The 15,541-nt window shown below is 35.8% G+C and overlaps 1 protein-coding gene and 1 long non-coding RNA gene across 2 annotated transcripts; both read right to left on the bottom strand.

Annotated features, from left to right (window-relative positions):
* Positions 1–421: 421 nt before the first annotated feature.
* Positions 422–11,816, bottom strand: LOC144447781 (macrophage mannose receptor 1-like). The gene is made up of 12 exons (XM_078137863.1): positions 11,748–11,816; positions 10,950–10,989; positions 10,101–10,296; positions 9,146–9,243; positions 8,148–8,408; positions 7,301–7,449; positions 6,516–6,612; positions 5,773–6,011; positions 5,108–5,279; positions 4,195–4,449; positions 2,417–2,587; positions 422–690 (listed from the first exon to the last, which is right to left on the bottom strand). Exons 1-12 carry the CDS (start codon positions 11,814–11,816, stop codon positions 422–424), a joined length of 2,016 nt encoding a protein of 671 aa, XP_077993989.1.
* Positions 11,817–11,845: 29 nt separating this feature from the next.
* LOC144447760 (uncharacterized) lies at positions 11,846–13,074 on the bottom strand. The gene is made up of 3 exons (XR_013482046.1): positions 13,012–13,074; positions 12,308–12,360; positions 11,846–11,915 (listed from the first exon to the last, which is right to left on the bottom strand). It is a non-coding gene; the product is annotated as an uncharacterized LOC144447760 (long non-coding RNA).
* Between the last annotated feature and the right edge of the window lie 2,467 nt (positions 13,075–15,541).

Here is a 15,541-nt window from a genome sequence, read left to right as displayed (position 1 = left end):
TTTTATACCTGATCTATATGTTCTAAGTGAATGGGGCAAGTAGCTGAAATGATTTAGTTATCTGTTACATGTTGTACCATGTGATCATCAGGTTGTCTAATCTTGCAAAATGGTATGAAACCAAATCTTTAAAAGAGTAAGAAATGCAGTTAATTGAGAAATGTTGTATACAGACATCTAAGTCATTGAAGTAGATACATTGGGAAAGTGTCATGGATGTATGTGGGCGGAGGGGGAATGCTGTAAGTTTCACCAGAGACTCTTTGGTTTCACAAATGTGTCCAAATGGCATTTAGATATTGTCAAAGCATTTCTTAAAGGAGAATCCACCATACGATTATTTTTATATTTACTGCTATCAATGTCATTCAATAAAAGAAACATTACAGGTGTTCCTTCGAATAGTTCATAGAGTATGTATCTATGCATCTGTGGTGATGTCCATATTGAATCCAATTTTGGTGTCTTGTTCCTTTGATGTTGAATACGATACATTGTCAAATCCCCCTCCTGAGGATTCATTATTGGATGACTTGTAAAGGGATGACATAGATGGCAGATTTAGTGAAAATTTGGATGCTTTCCCCGAATAGCTGAGATAGGCAAGAACCATGAAAACAATGATAACAATGGCAGCAATAACTCCAAAGATAATACCAACTATGGCACCAGAGCTGAGATTACCATCACCTCCAGAGGAAACAAATTAAATAATAATAATAATAATAATAATAATGTTGATTTTATATAGTGCTTTCCCACTCAGTCTGGGTGCTCAAAGCACTTTTCAATTATTACCCCTGGCTTGGATCTACAGCGGCACAACAGCCCTTTATAATTCCTCAACTCCCTGGGAAGCATACAATCCATTGCAGTCTTTATAAGTGTATAGGATTAAAGCATTAACACTGCAGCCTCTATCCTACCATGCCAGGTCCCCAATTATACAGCTGGTTTGACCGAGGCACAGTTATGATTCAAATCTTGCCCAAGGACTTTAGCCACTCAGAAACAAATGGCAGCAATGGGGCTTGAATCTGCAACCTGCAGATTCCAAGCCAGCCACTCTAACCATTCGCCCATCATGACTCCCTAAATGATGTGTTTATGCAAAGTTGTCAAGAAAAATCATGCAATATAAAAATAATTTGAACAGGAAAATATACGTCCATTTGCCCCATTATTTCCCAGCTTAGTAAAATTGTTCCAGATTATTTTGCTATCAAGTTTTCTTGAAATAAAGTAAATGTACGTGGTATAGATTTATGTTTTGGTCAAATTTTTAACACTAAACAAAGATACTTGATAAATCATATTTACTCTCCTTACCTGATTCAACGGGTTGAACTAAACCAGGAACTGTTTTGGTAGAGTATGTGAGTGGCAGATAAAGAGAGGGGGAGGGAGAGAGAGAGAGAGAGAGAGAGAGAGAGAGAGAGAGAGAGAGAGAGAGAGAGAGAGAGAGAGAGAGAGAGAGAGAGAGAGAGAGAGAGAGAGAGAGAGAGAGAGAGAGAGAGAGAATGAGAATTAATATAAGGCATGCAACATAAGGTGTCATTAAAATGTTTGGTACAAGGTTATCAAAAATGTTTAGTTTTTAGAAACTGTATGCCGTCTTTCAAAAGATGTTATCACACAACATACTTGGTTGTTTTATATTATTTCCTACACTAACATATAAATACCTCTACTGCTCACCAACAACGAACATAACATGAATACAAGTGTAGTAAAGTTGTAAAAACTAAGAAATTATATAGCATTAGAAATTAAGTGAATTGAACATTTTGACAGTAAACAGTCATATACTTCATAGCTCTCATATACTTCACACACCTAACAATTGACAGAATGAAGTCATTCTGTTAAGTACAGCTGTCATATATTTGACACACATACATATTGGGATCCCAAGCTATACAAAGTTAGCAAGTAACTTGGAACATTCAAAGTGAACATTCGAGTGAACTTTGATGTCATGCACATATTAGTAAATTTTGGCAACAGGAATGGATGGGAGAATGTTCAAGCACAAGTACTTTACCACTAGGGCTGATATACTGGTAATCTGTAAAGTTCCTGGCTGTGATTGGCATCTTGGGATGTTTTACAGTGTTAACATTTTGATTGTAATGCAGCACACCTTGGTTGTCAACAAACAAAATGCACTTCATTCAGACACGTGACAATTCCAGTGTCTTATCGGAATGAATTACCTAATTAGGTAGACTGGTGACTTCTAGAACATCCAACATTTTCAAGGCAAATCTGGATCATTATCGGACAGATTTGGGGCATATCAAGCTAAGCTTGTAATTAACCTATTAATTTCAAACTAAAACTCAAAACTCAATTCAAATGACCACTCTATGTGACAGAACTTTAAGAAAATTTTCAATGTTTTCATGATTAATACCTTGTTGCATCTTGCACACAAATCCAACTCTCCATGAGCAGTCTACATCATTCCATTCTCCAGAACTGAAGTACATTTCACCACAATCTTCACCTGTTGTCAACCCATTGGGTTCACCATCAGCCCATTTAGTATAGGAGACTGGTTTCCTATCAACCCATTCAAACCCACCTACAGGTCAAAGGTTACAAGATAAGGTTGTGATCATACTACTATTTCAGGGACCCAACAAATGTAGGGTCTATAGGCTAAGCAACAACTTGAATCACATGTCAAAGGTCATATTCATCATAAATCTTAATAATTTCATGCATTCTCAGTAGTTCTGAGTAAAAAAAATTGTGAAGTCCCTTAACAACCTATACCACATGATTATCGAACAACCAAACAAAGGTTGGGATCAGTTGATTTACGTAATTTCCTTTCAGCTGAATCAGTTTGGATCCGGTCTATACACAAGTGGGGACAAGGGCTTTGAAACATTTTCCGAAATATTTGAAAGAATGATAAATATAACAGAGAGCCAAATAAACAAATAATGGAAATACAACAAGTTTCATAACCAATCATTTTCTGCTGACAGTTCTGTTTGGTTATATTTTCTTGCTGAGAAACAAACCTTTTTGTAAAAAGTTTTTTTTCAAAGTTGACTTTTGTATTTGATGAGATACCATTTCAGTTTTAAATAAAAGAATGTGAAAATAATACTATGTAAAATATTTCTTCTGGTTTATTATCATGTGATTGTATACAGTGCAGTGTGTGAACATACATGTATATGTGTGGATGAGTGTTTGCATGGGAAGATTGTGACAAATCAACTAGATTACAAGTTGTAATTTAGTGTTGTTGGACGATTTAATACGTAATGTGATTTCCATCATTTTATATATCAGCTCTTGGTTTTAATGTTGAATGTGTCTTTTGAGTCTTTGTTGTTGGTTTGTTTTGTTTGGTATATAAGTTATTAATGTGATGTATATTTTATCTTCCTGATGGTTTTACTGTAGTTTTTTTTTTTTAATTTATTTTTTACATCTCGGATGTATTAGCACGTTTGTGCTACTTTTTAAACCGAGTATAAATAAAAATAATAATAATAAATTACAAGTCAACAGAACTTTTATTCCTTTTATTATTCCCCATTTCTCCAAACATAACTCACACAAATGCAAGTTATTTCTGCAATTATAAGGTAACTCCACTCCAGGAAATAAAGGTATTTTCATAAAATTTGGGATTTGGAGAGTCATTTCATGATTTCAAATCACGTAATTTTTGCTTGGTTACCAAGAAACAACAAGTTTCACAACTACTTATGTGAAGGAAGTAAGCTCTTAGGAGTCATGAATATTTAGTGTGCATCTAATGAATAATTATGTCTGCTAAGACCCATCATGCAATGGTGTTCCACTGAAAGAACAGCAGAGGTGAACAAGTTTCAATTTGGCGTTTCTTGGCAACCAAGCAAAAATTAAGTGATATTATATCCAGAAATTAATTGCCAGAACCCAAAGTTTGAAAATATCTTTACTTCTTGGAGTGGCGGACTTACCTTTAACATGGTAATAAGCATTATCCACTCTGCCATATAATCGTAGTCCCAAATTTGTAAAATTTACCAAACAGTTACCCAGAAAATATTTGTGGAAAAATTTGGTATTATTTGCTTAAGTGTGATATGATATTATAATATACTCTAATGGCAATAGATTACTAATTTCAGCATTAAATAGATAACTGTCCATAATTAAAATTTATAAAAAAAACAAACTTACCTTGCAGATTTCGGTTCAAACCAATCCACACATTCATACTATTCTCTTGTAGTGTGGTTTGAATGTAATCATTCTCAGCCTCACTTTCAATGGTTACTAGGTAACCACCTAACCTTTCACATTCATAGGAAGCTTCTGGCCAGGAAGTCTGTTCTTGAGAATTGGAGAAATGATAGCAGTAACCACCATACTTAGTCCATGAACTGTTTGTGAAGCAGCTACCTTCACCAGGGAATGGAGTGGTTGGTTGGGGAGCTAGGTGGCAAGAGGAAGGAAAATAAAATGTATTATAGAGGAGGAAAAGGAGGAACTGGTCATTATAATGAGTAAATTTCTAGATTTCAAATAGATGTTGGTGACCAAATCTGGTGAGAAAGAAGGTTGATACTAATGAGTATAATATTGGGAGCAGGTTGCATCATGTGTAAATGACAGTTTGGAGAATCAGTTTTACAGCTCACAGTAACTTCTTATCATGGTTAATCTTTAATGGAGTAGTCACTATTAACTAGCTCTCCTGAGCAGCTGCCACCAGAAGATGACCAAAAGGCATCATCAGCACCAAATGCTAGCATATATTAGCAGCATTAGCTCCAAGACCACACCCATCAGCATCATCTCCATCACAGACACCAACACCAACACCAGCACTGATGCAAACACCAGCAAAACCATCAGCAGCACTAACACCACACCCACATTTACGCACCAGGTGCCACCACTACAGCCATGACCAGCACCAGCACCAGCACCACCTGCACCATCACCAGTTACCCACTAGGCATCACCATCACACCACCATTACAATCATCAACCCCACCAATGGCAGCAACAATAGTATAATGCTCCAACAGCAGCAATACAAGCATCAGGCACCACCTTCACTCAGTCTATTACTATACTTACACCTTACCTGTCCAATATTTACATATTCCCCCTGCTGTCAATGAACACAGTGTGTCATCCCAGGTGCCATCTGCAGACATCACAACACATCCTCCACCTATATCTCTACTAGGTTCATCAGGTCCCCAATAAGTATACATCACAGGGGTACCATCACTCCACTTGTACACTCCTTCGCTCTAAACATATCACAACAAGGTATTAAGAAAGGACAGAACAGAAGAGTCAGTTCTTAACATAAATTTTAGATTCTACAATTACTGTGCCTTGCAAAACAGCAAGAAGTTTGAGAAATCCATTCAATTTGATATATATGTATACACAGACTTAATGAGAGATGTTTTACACTAAAGGGAAGAAGCACTCAGGAGTCATGAATATTCATTGTGCAACCATGAATATATCATTTCAGCTGACTCCCATCATGCAATGGTCCATAACAAAGATACCCTATAAAGGCGCAAGATCAATTTAATGTTTCTCATAAATTGTAAGTAATTGTAAGTGATGTAAAATCATGAAAATACTCTCCAGAATCCATAGTTTATGAGAATGCCTTTATTTCCTGAAGTTATGGGTCCCTTTAATATACAGAACCATTATTTTGTCCAGGATCACCTTGTTCTCTAGCTCGGCCAGACAACTATTTTTCTCACTCAGCCATAACCATACCTGAATGTCATTGAGTCCAATCCAGAATGTTTGACCGGACAGCAGCATGTGATATTCCACATAGGCTTGTTCATAGACATCAACAATACTGACTAACTCAGCATTCTCTTGTTGACATTGTGATCTAGCCTGGTTGTAGGTATAGGAGCCTGTAAATGGTCTATAACAGCCATTCCAGTATTGTTGGTATCCTGGCCTACAGTAGTTTGGAGTGGTAGGTTGTACAGGATTCTGTGGACCTGAAGTTTGAAATAATTAAGATAATTATACAATTTATCATGTAAATATTTTCCTATTGTTTACATACAAGTACTTTAAATTACAGATTTTTATGTTAACTCTGCAATGTTCAAGACAAGACATCAAGTTTTGTGAGACTGACTACAATGTTTTATGTTAAGATATGAACAATACAGATAGCAGGGTTTGACCTCTCACTGTGAATGAGTTTAATTGTCTGGGCTGTGTGGTCACTGTACATCACTGAACAAAATAAGGAGTAGACACTGTGCAAGAGATGGTTGGGTGTTATCTTTATTGTGTCTATCTCAACATGAAATCTGGTGATCGGTCTCACTGCGCTTGATACATTGTTAAAAAGTATTTGTATGGTAAGATGAAATTACCTGTAAATGTACGTGTGTGTGTGTGTGTGTGCTTTATACATATGGAAGCTTAGACAGTTGTCAAACAAGGACTTCAGTCATTCAGAAACAAAGACTGAAGCAAAGTTTGAATATTACCTTTAGAACCTTGACATATATAACCAGCTGTGCTAGTACACAGTGCATCGTTCCAGTAACCACCATAACCACGGAAGTGCATCTCTACACAGTTTTCCTGAGAAGAAAATCAAATTATTGAAAAGTGAGTTTTATTTTCTATTAACAACAAATACACTATTTAAAGACATGCCATACATAATGAAGTTTGTGGTAAATATTTAAGAATATGAAAGTGTCAGAGGCAATTTGTGATCCACAATACACAAATATCCATGAAGTATATGTGTGTGCGAGTGTGTGTGTGTGCACATGTCTGTCTGTCTGTGTGTGTGTTTTTGTGTGAGTGAAAATGACCTATTTACATGCTGTATGATAGGAGATTTATACAGATTGTATATTAATTTGTGAAATTATGATTTTTATTCAGTATTAGGGTGCTAGGCTAGAATATGAGTATCTTTCCAAAGTCCCAGTTCTTGATTGTCAATGAGTCATATTAGCATCACAAGCCCACTGACTATTTCAGATTTCCCTATTAGAAACAATGGCAAAATAGTGAGTGTATATTGAGATCAATGTCTATACATATTAATTGGGCCTTGGTTTAAATCAAGCCATTTATTGTCTGTAAAAATAATGGCAGTCACTGGCCTAGCATTCTCATAAAACCCATAAAATATTGCTCCTTTTTACAGTGCATCATTGCATTTACACAGATACCAAATATACTAAATATTCAGTTAGTACTTTCATAAATTATGCACTTTTTTAATTTGCATAAATCAAACAGTATGGCCTCTGACCTCATTGCCACCATTTGGTTCACCAACAGCCCAATTGAAATAGTCCCTTGGAGAGCCATCAGTCCATTTAAAGTAATTTTCAGTCGTCATGTCTGTCAAACCAATCCACATAGCATAACTGATGTCTCTCAGATTACTTGTCAAAAAGGCTGAAAAGGACACAAATTTTCGGTTATTGTTTGTTTTTCATTTACAGTTATATAGCAACAACAGTCACAATGCCATGAAGATTGTTTAGAATTCTCGGTACCTGAAATTGAATATTATTGCTTAAGCACATCATAGAAATCGGAACAGTTGATTTATTGGTTGACATCACTTCCACTCCACACGCTTCACATGCACTACTATCGATGAGCGTGAGAATAAGTCGACCTTCTTGTTCTATTTTGACCCTAAATTCTACCACAGTTATCCATGTGGGTATTATTTGAAGCAGTATGAATATTTATAGCTGCCTACATGTACATTCCAGGTAATTCATTGCAGTCTTGAAGAAAAATCCCCTCCAGACTGAAGTATGTTTTTACTGGGAACAAGGTACATAATTTGGCCTAATCATACCTTATTGTTCTTAATTGAATTGTTGCCAAGTCTCCACCTGCATTATGATATCTACCCCTGCCATATCATTCTGTACCACCATTGAGGGAATTATAGTATTTACATATTACCATGGAAACGATCTAATTTTGCCTAATCATACCTTGTTGTTAGTGACTGTGTATTGTTGCAAAATCTTCACCAGCACTACTACAACTCTCCCTTGCATAATTTACCACACCACCGTTGAAGTAATAGCATGTACATATTACCATGGAAACAAGCTAATTTCACCGAATCATACCTTGTTGCTCTTGACTGTGAATTGTTGCCAAGTCTCCACCAGCGTTACGACATCTATCCCTGGCATCATTCCAGTCTGTGGTATCTCCCGCACCTCCATTGAAGGAATAACATTTATTGCCATGCTCTAGGAATCCAACTGGACAGGAACTAAGTGGATGTTGTGTTGTTAGTTTGTTGGTGACTGGTTCAATGGCTCCAACATTCTTCATACATATAAAGGCTAACTTGTCACCACAGTTTTGATCATTCCATTTTCCATCTGATTCATTTTGGGAAATCAAGATCATTCAGAATTGACTTAAAACATGTTAGATGAGAAAAGACTTGTTGATTGTTGTGAAATTTGATTGTTTAATTTTTACAACTACAATCACTTTTGTGTAATAATACAGAATGTATCTCAGAAATAAAGAGTTTAATATACATTTGCCATTACTTTGTTCAAGAAAATTCCAACCCATTTTCAGTTAAATACAAGAAAAAAATTCTGGGGTCGCCTTACAAATATAGGTCAGAATGATACCAAAATAAAGTCATTTTAGAATCGAAATCCCCCCCCCCCCACTAACTACGGTGCAAACTCTAAGGGTAAATACAACTACTGACATCAGACCATGGAAAAACAGAACCTGTTACAAACAGGGAAAGTAAAAACTGAATTGGATTAATAACAATTGGCACATCATGTTGGAAGTACAGAGACTTGTATTACATTCCATCATTTGATAAGAACAGTTTTATGTCCTCTTTATGTGTACAGGAAATGGGAACTGGAAATTTGTTTGTGAAACTACACTACTGTGTAAAGTAGCAATAAAACTGTATGACAATTTTTTTTGAATGTCTTGATTCATATTTTGAGCACTACAAAACCAATCATGACATTGACATGTGTTGTCATAATGTAGAATAATCAGGGTATAAATCCTGTATTTTTGGTTCAAATACATGCATTATAAACTGTTCCTGAACAATGGTTTCCAATCTTTGTCTTACCTCCTTGCCTTAGTTCTGCACACTGTTCTTCACCGTTAAAATCATTAGGTTCTCCGTCAGCCCAGTAAGTATAATCTAAGGGACTACCATCACTCCAACTACCAAACCAAACCAAACCAAACCAAACATATCAACTTGATTTTAGTATCAAAAATTTCATATTAACAAATTTAAATGTCAATGTCTAACTTCAGTTCACTTTTGAATTTAAACATTAATTGTTGGTGAGGTATACACTACTGCAAATGGAAGAACTGAAGGTTATGAAATGTACATAATATCTATAGAGATATATACCATGCAGGACTGAACTTTATAATTCAGTTGTGCTAAAAATGGGTCTCAGGTTAAAGAATGCACCACTTTTAGGAATGTGTTGTAATTAACTTACGAATATTGTGACTTTACTGAATATTCCCTCAGTCCAATCCATCCATGACTTGTCTCTTGCTTATTAAGCTAATTAAAAATATAATGAAATTAATAGCTTAATTAATCAAAGTATTAAATGTATGATTAAGGTCAAATTAAAATGTCAGTGAATGGAACAACAGTGCCATAAATCCATTAGGAAGTTTTAAAACCTAGGAAAAATGTTATTTTATGCTTGTGCAACGTGTCAATAACAGAGATACTTTCATTACTTGATGTTTCATTTGCATATATGTAATTTTTTTTTGTTCTTGAGGATGCTTTTTGGAGTCCTATTAGCACGTTTTTGGTTATAACACCATCATTACTGACACTCCCACCACCACCACCACCACCGTCAACATTACAATGAGGTACATGTACTACCACCACCACCACCACCACCACCACCACCACCATGCTGCTGCTGCGGCAGCCACCACCACCACCACCACCACCACCATGCCACTGTTGCTACCACAACCACCATCACCACCACCACCATGCCACTGCAACCATGCCACCACCACTACAATCACCATACTGGCTACTTATACTCACAGCTGACACAATCAGTTCTTGTTCATCTTGACTATGTATAGACACTAAGTCAGCACCATTTAGATTACAGAACTCCCTAGCATGCTGCCAACTTTTCCTCTCCTCATATGTGGAAGTCACATAGTAACATTTACCATTAGTATACAAGTACCATTCTAAATCACCACCACAAGCAGTAGCTATAGAAACAATATCATATAGACTTATTAGTACAGCAAGGGATATTAAAAGAGCACATTGCTGAGTTTATATATATATATATATATATATATATATATATATATAATGATATAATCATGGGTGTGGGAGTAATTTTTGTTTAAAAGCATTAATTTTTTTTTTGTAGAATTCTACGTAACGAAAGCATACTTAAAACCATCACTAACTCGAACTTGATATTCAGGCATATTACATATTACATGATTCACTAACCTAATCTAATATATGCATGCTAAAATGTCCACTGTTAATTACTATTTATGCAATCAACTATGCTACCAACCAACACCAGCACATGTAGATTTCTAATGTGACTGAAATTGCTAGAAACGTTTCAAGAGTTTAATCAAGGTTTTATAAGTATTTTCAACAAGTACAAAACCTTAATTCAGTTTGCGATTAATACATAACTCATAATCAAACACTACAGTAAGATTTCAAAATCTTGAAAGATTATTTAATATATCATCATTTTTTTTAATTACATTCTTCTTCTATGACAGTATTATCATAGTGTCACTTCAGTCAGTTGGAATGAATTTTATTAACTACTATTTTTTTAATCATTACTTTTCCAAGAATAAATCTACCATCAACAAGAAATTGTACTTACATTTAGTTGCCGTGGGAACTGGTACTATTGTAATGGGAATCTGACCTGAAATATACACAATACAGACGATACATGCACTTGCAATTAGAATAAAACTATAATTAAAAGTAATTTATTAGTATTAGTTAGTGTCATTTCTTTATAATATAATGCAATCCTGAAAATTTTCACTAAAAAGACTTCTTTTATCCAAAAATCACGGGTCGCCATACAAATTTTAGAAATAGAGGTGAAAATGTTATCAAAATTTAGCCATTTTGGAATCCAATATGGCCACCGAATACTGTCATAACTCTAGGGGAAAACAGAATCCAATATGGCCACCGAATACTGTCATAATTCTAGGGGAAAACAGAATCCAATATGGCCACCGAATACTGTCATAATTCCAGGGGAAAACAGAATCCAATATGGCCACCGAATACTGTCATAATTCTAGGGGAAAACAGAATCCAATATGGCCACCGAATACTGTCATAACTCTATGGAAACATGAAAGATTGTTGACTTCTTTGAAAACAAGATGGTGAACCCCAAAATTAATTCTTTTATTATATCAGAAAACCAGAACTTGAAAGTTTGCAGAGATTTGAACAGTTTCGATTTTCTGAGAAATAGGTCCCTGTAGCAAATTCTACCCAAGCTCTTGCATTTTTATTATTTTTAATTATATTTAGTACAGAATATCTCAAGTTGGAAATTTTAGCTACACAGCTAACCACAAATCTGATCCTAAAAGTGCCAGACAAAAATCCGCAACAAGACATGTTCATAATTTTATTTCCATCTTTTCCATACCTTTAGGTATTTTACAAATCCAATTCCTGTTTGTTTCACAGACTTGATCATTCCAGTTCCTGTCTTCATGGAAAAATGTTTCCACACAGTTGGTATGTTCACCTCCATTTGGTTCGCCTTCATGCCAGTCAATGAAATTAACAGCTGATCCATCACTCCATACAAAACCTTCACATAATAGATACATCACACTGATCAGTTTGAATTAGTCAGTCAATGTACTTTTTCGATTACAGCTGACCCTGGCTCTGCCAAAGCATTTGGTTCATTGCCATGGATCTATCATGATTTTGTTATCAAGGTACCAATATTCTATCTATGGTTTCGAATCACTGAGTATTCACAGATTGTCGTCTTTCAATAACAATAATGTAATATCTGTCTTTGTACTGTCAACATGCTGTGCAAAGTGTTATTAATCAAATTCGTGTGTTTACTTTCCTTGTCTGTAACAAGTTCTGCTAGTTAATGCTTGTATGTCACTGGTTGTACATATCCACTTCTGAAGGCTAGACATATGATACTTGGTATTGGACTTTTTTCTATTTTGTAATACTTACCATTTTCTGTATCAATATCATTTAGTCCAATCCAGAAAGCATTGGCCCAGTCACTGTGCGGCAAACGTAAGGCAATGAATGAAGTCAGAGTCAGGCTTACACATGAATATGAAGCTATGTATGCACAGACAAGGTATCAATTTGTACTGTGCAATCCTTATCAGAACAACATTAATACAAAGTAGAGATTTGCTAGACCATGGATTGCAGAGTCAATATAGAGGTTATAATTTTAGATGGGGAGGGAAACAGATTAGATTATAGTAAATTAAAATTACATTTGCGTCAAGTTTGGTTGAAATCAGTGGGTGCATGTCCAAGATATGAGAGTGAATGCACGAATTCACACACACACACACACACACACACACACACACACACACACACAGAGACAGACACACACACTCAAAATATAAACCTCTCTGGGCAATGCCCTTGGGGGCTAATTAGCATGTTCCTACTTGGCACGTTCCATAAACAAACTTTTCTTATGTCAATCAAAAAACTGACACGTTATGAATGAACTGGCTGAAAATATGATTCAAAATAAAGACTTGCGATATAGTGGAGGCTTTTTGCATCCAAGGAACTGTCACAACTTTCATCTTTCGACTCATAGCGACAAGGCCCCCATAGATCACTCATATTTTCATGCCCTAACAATGAAAACATTAAGGAATAATATCCAAATATCATTAACTTACACAATTCCTGATTGTTCTTGTACATATCTTTCCTCAGCAGCGCTATGGAAACTAGCAAGATCACCTCCCATTGTACGACAGTAAACAAGGGCGTCATTCCAAGATTTACGAGTGTCAAAGCTTTCACGCTGAACCATCTACAAGACAAATTTTAAAGAAGTGTATGAAGTCAACAATTATAAAGTTATGTCACTTCAGGAAATAAAGGTATTTGATAAACTTTGGGCTCATGATTTAATTTGATTGTCAAAAAGCAGCAAATTTAACCCCTTTTTCATGTTTGTTGTGCTAGTTTGGGTTCACTGTTGCCTCCTGGGTCTTAGCAGACAGGAATACATGATGATACTATTATGTATTAATTATTAGTTCTCTCTCTCTCTCTCTCTCTCTCTCTCTCTCTCTCTCTCTCTCTCTCTCTCTCTCTCTCTCTCTCTCTCTCTCTCTCTCTCTCTTGGCCTGTCTGCCTGCCTCTGTGTCTATCTGTCCCCCCCCCCCCTCTCTCTCTCTCTCTCTCTCTCTCTCTCTCTCTCTCTCTCTCTCTCCTGTAACAGTGTTTGTTTTAGGAATAAAGAAAAGTGTAATGCACATACCAAGAAACAGTTATTTTGATATGGAATCCAACCATAACTACATCCTTCAGTAGATTGAGTGGTGAGAATTGGTGGAGGTACTGTGTAGCCAGGTTTTAATCTTTCACAGACATAGGATAGTGAATCACTACACGGCATACCAAACCAAACACCTGTATGACCAGTGGCTGACAGTCCTACACAGTCTCCTGTACGGGTATCTTTTAAACATGAATTTGACAATTATATCCGGTGAGAATACATGGAGTATAAAGGGGAATTATGCCCCTCCAAGAAATACAGGTATTTTCAGATACTTTTGGTTCTGCCAGGAGTCATATTTCATTATCTTACATCACATATACAATTGTGATTAGTTTATCTTGTGCCTTTATAGGGTATCTTTGCTGTGCGCCATTGCAATGATTGGACAGATGTTTTACATTAAAGGTAATTCAAACTCAGGAGTCATAAATATTCATTGTGCACCCATGCATATAGTATTTCAGCTGACTCCCATCATACAATTTTGTTGCAAACAGGGATAAAGAAAATAACTGAATTGGATTAATAACACTTAATTGCATGTAACATTTTGGAGGTACAGAAATTTGTATTACATTCCATCATATCATATAAGAACAGTTTTATGGTCTCTTTACACGATAGCTCACATTCACATAGCATGAATTTTAAGATGCCCGGGTATTCATGTGTACATGTAAAGAGACCAGAAAACCATTCTTATCAGTTTGATGAAATGAAATGCACATTTCAGTACTTTTCAACATGCTGTGCAAAGTGTTATGAATCCAATTCATTTATTTACTTTCCCTGTTTGTTACAAGTTCTGCTAGTTAATACTTGTATGTCACTGGTTGTAATGTAGACACTCACCAGGTTGTCCACTTCCCCAGTTAGTGTAAGTCACCATCTCTCCATTCACCCATACATACGTTCCTGATGTACCAATATCATCCAAGCCAATCCAGTAATAGTCTGTTCCCATACCATATCCAAGCTTAGTATTCAGGAATGCCTGCTCCAGACTAGTATTATATAAAGAAGGAGAAAAACACACACATATACCTTACTAGTAGACAGAGAATTTAATAGACACTGAAGAAGGACATGATTTGTTTGAAACATATCTGTTTCTCAATCAAAAGTGGAAGAAGAGAACTTGTGTATGAAAGAATTTCTTAGTTAATATGATTAACATTCTACTCTAAGTATTCTGTACTTTAAAGGGGAAAACCCCTCCTGGAATTAAAGGTATTTTCATAAACTCGGGGTTCTGGAGAATCATTTCATGCTAATATTATCATAGTTAACAACCATACAAGATGTTTGCATTCAGGTCATCATATAGAGATGGGTCTTTCAGCTATGCTGCTGCAATTCTATGGAACAGATTGCCAAACACTGTCCACTTTACACCAAGTATTGAGACTAAAGACATACTTTTGCAAGAGACCTTACTTGTGATAATATTTATTGTAAAAAGCATCACTTGATGGATACTAAGCGCTATGTAAATCTGTTTATCATATATTACATATTATATCATATTATATCACATCACATCGTATCATATCATATCACATATCACATCACACAACTTACTTATCATTGATAGAAACCAGGTTTGCTGCCCAACCTGCACACTGACCCTGGGCAGCGTTCCAGTCTCTAGCTAAAGTAACAAAGCGATAGCATGAACTTTTGTAACCAAACCATCCCTGTGAGGAGAGAAAAAACAAACAATAACATAACTCATGACAAATTTCTGGCAGTGTTCTTGGATAATTATGGGATGGAACCCTGGTACAAAGCCTAGTAAGACTTGTCGTATGTAAATTTACCAATACAGTACCTTTCATTAACAAAATAACTTACAACAAATTTTTTACTATACTCGATCTGATCCAAACAATGAAGTAGACAATGTCATGATTTTC

The sequence above is a fragment of the Glandiceps talaboti genome, chromosome 16 (genome assembly GCF_964340395.1).
Source record: "Glandiceps talaboti chromosome 16, keGlaTala1.1, whole genome shotgun sequence".
NCBI lineage: Eukaryota > Metazoa > Hemichordata > Enteropneusta > Spengelidae > Glandiceps > Glandiceps talaboti.
Note: the sequence above shows the minus strand (reverse complement) of the source record. Positions and strands in the feature narration are given on the sequence as shown.

What these genes read in the sequence shown, in the direction of transcription:
- LOC144447781 (XM_078137863.1), bottom strand. Translation starts at nt 11,816, where the DNA reads ATGAAGACAGGAACTGGAATGATCAAGTCTGTGAAACAAACAGGAATT. An exon ending in AACCAAATGGTGGCAATGAG is followed by an intron (nt 6,613 to 7,300) that starts GTCAGAGGCCAT and finishes TTTTCTTCTCAG; the next exon opens with GAAAACTGTGTAGAGATGCA. An exon ending in TTTGAACCGAAATCTGCAAG is followed by an intron (nt 2,588 to 4,194) that starts GTAAGTTTGTTT and finishes TTTGACCTGTAG; the next exon opens with GTGGGTTTGAATGGGTTGAT.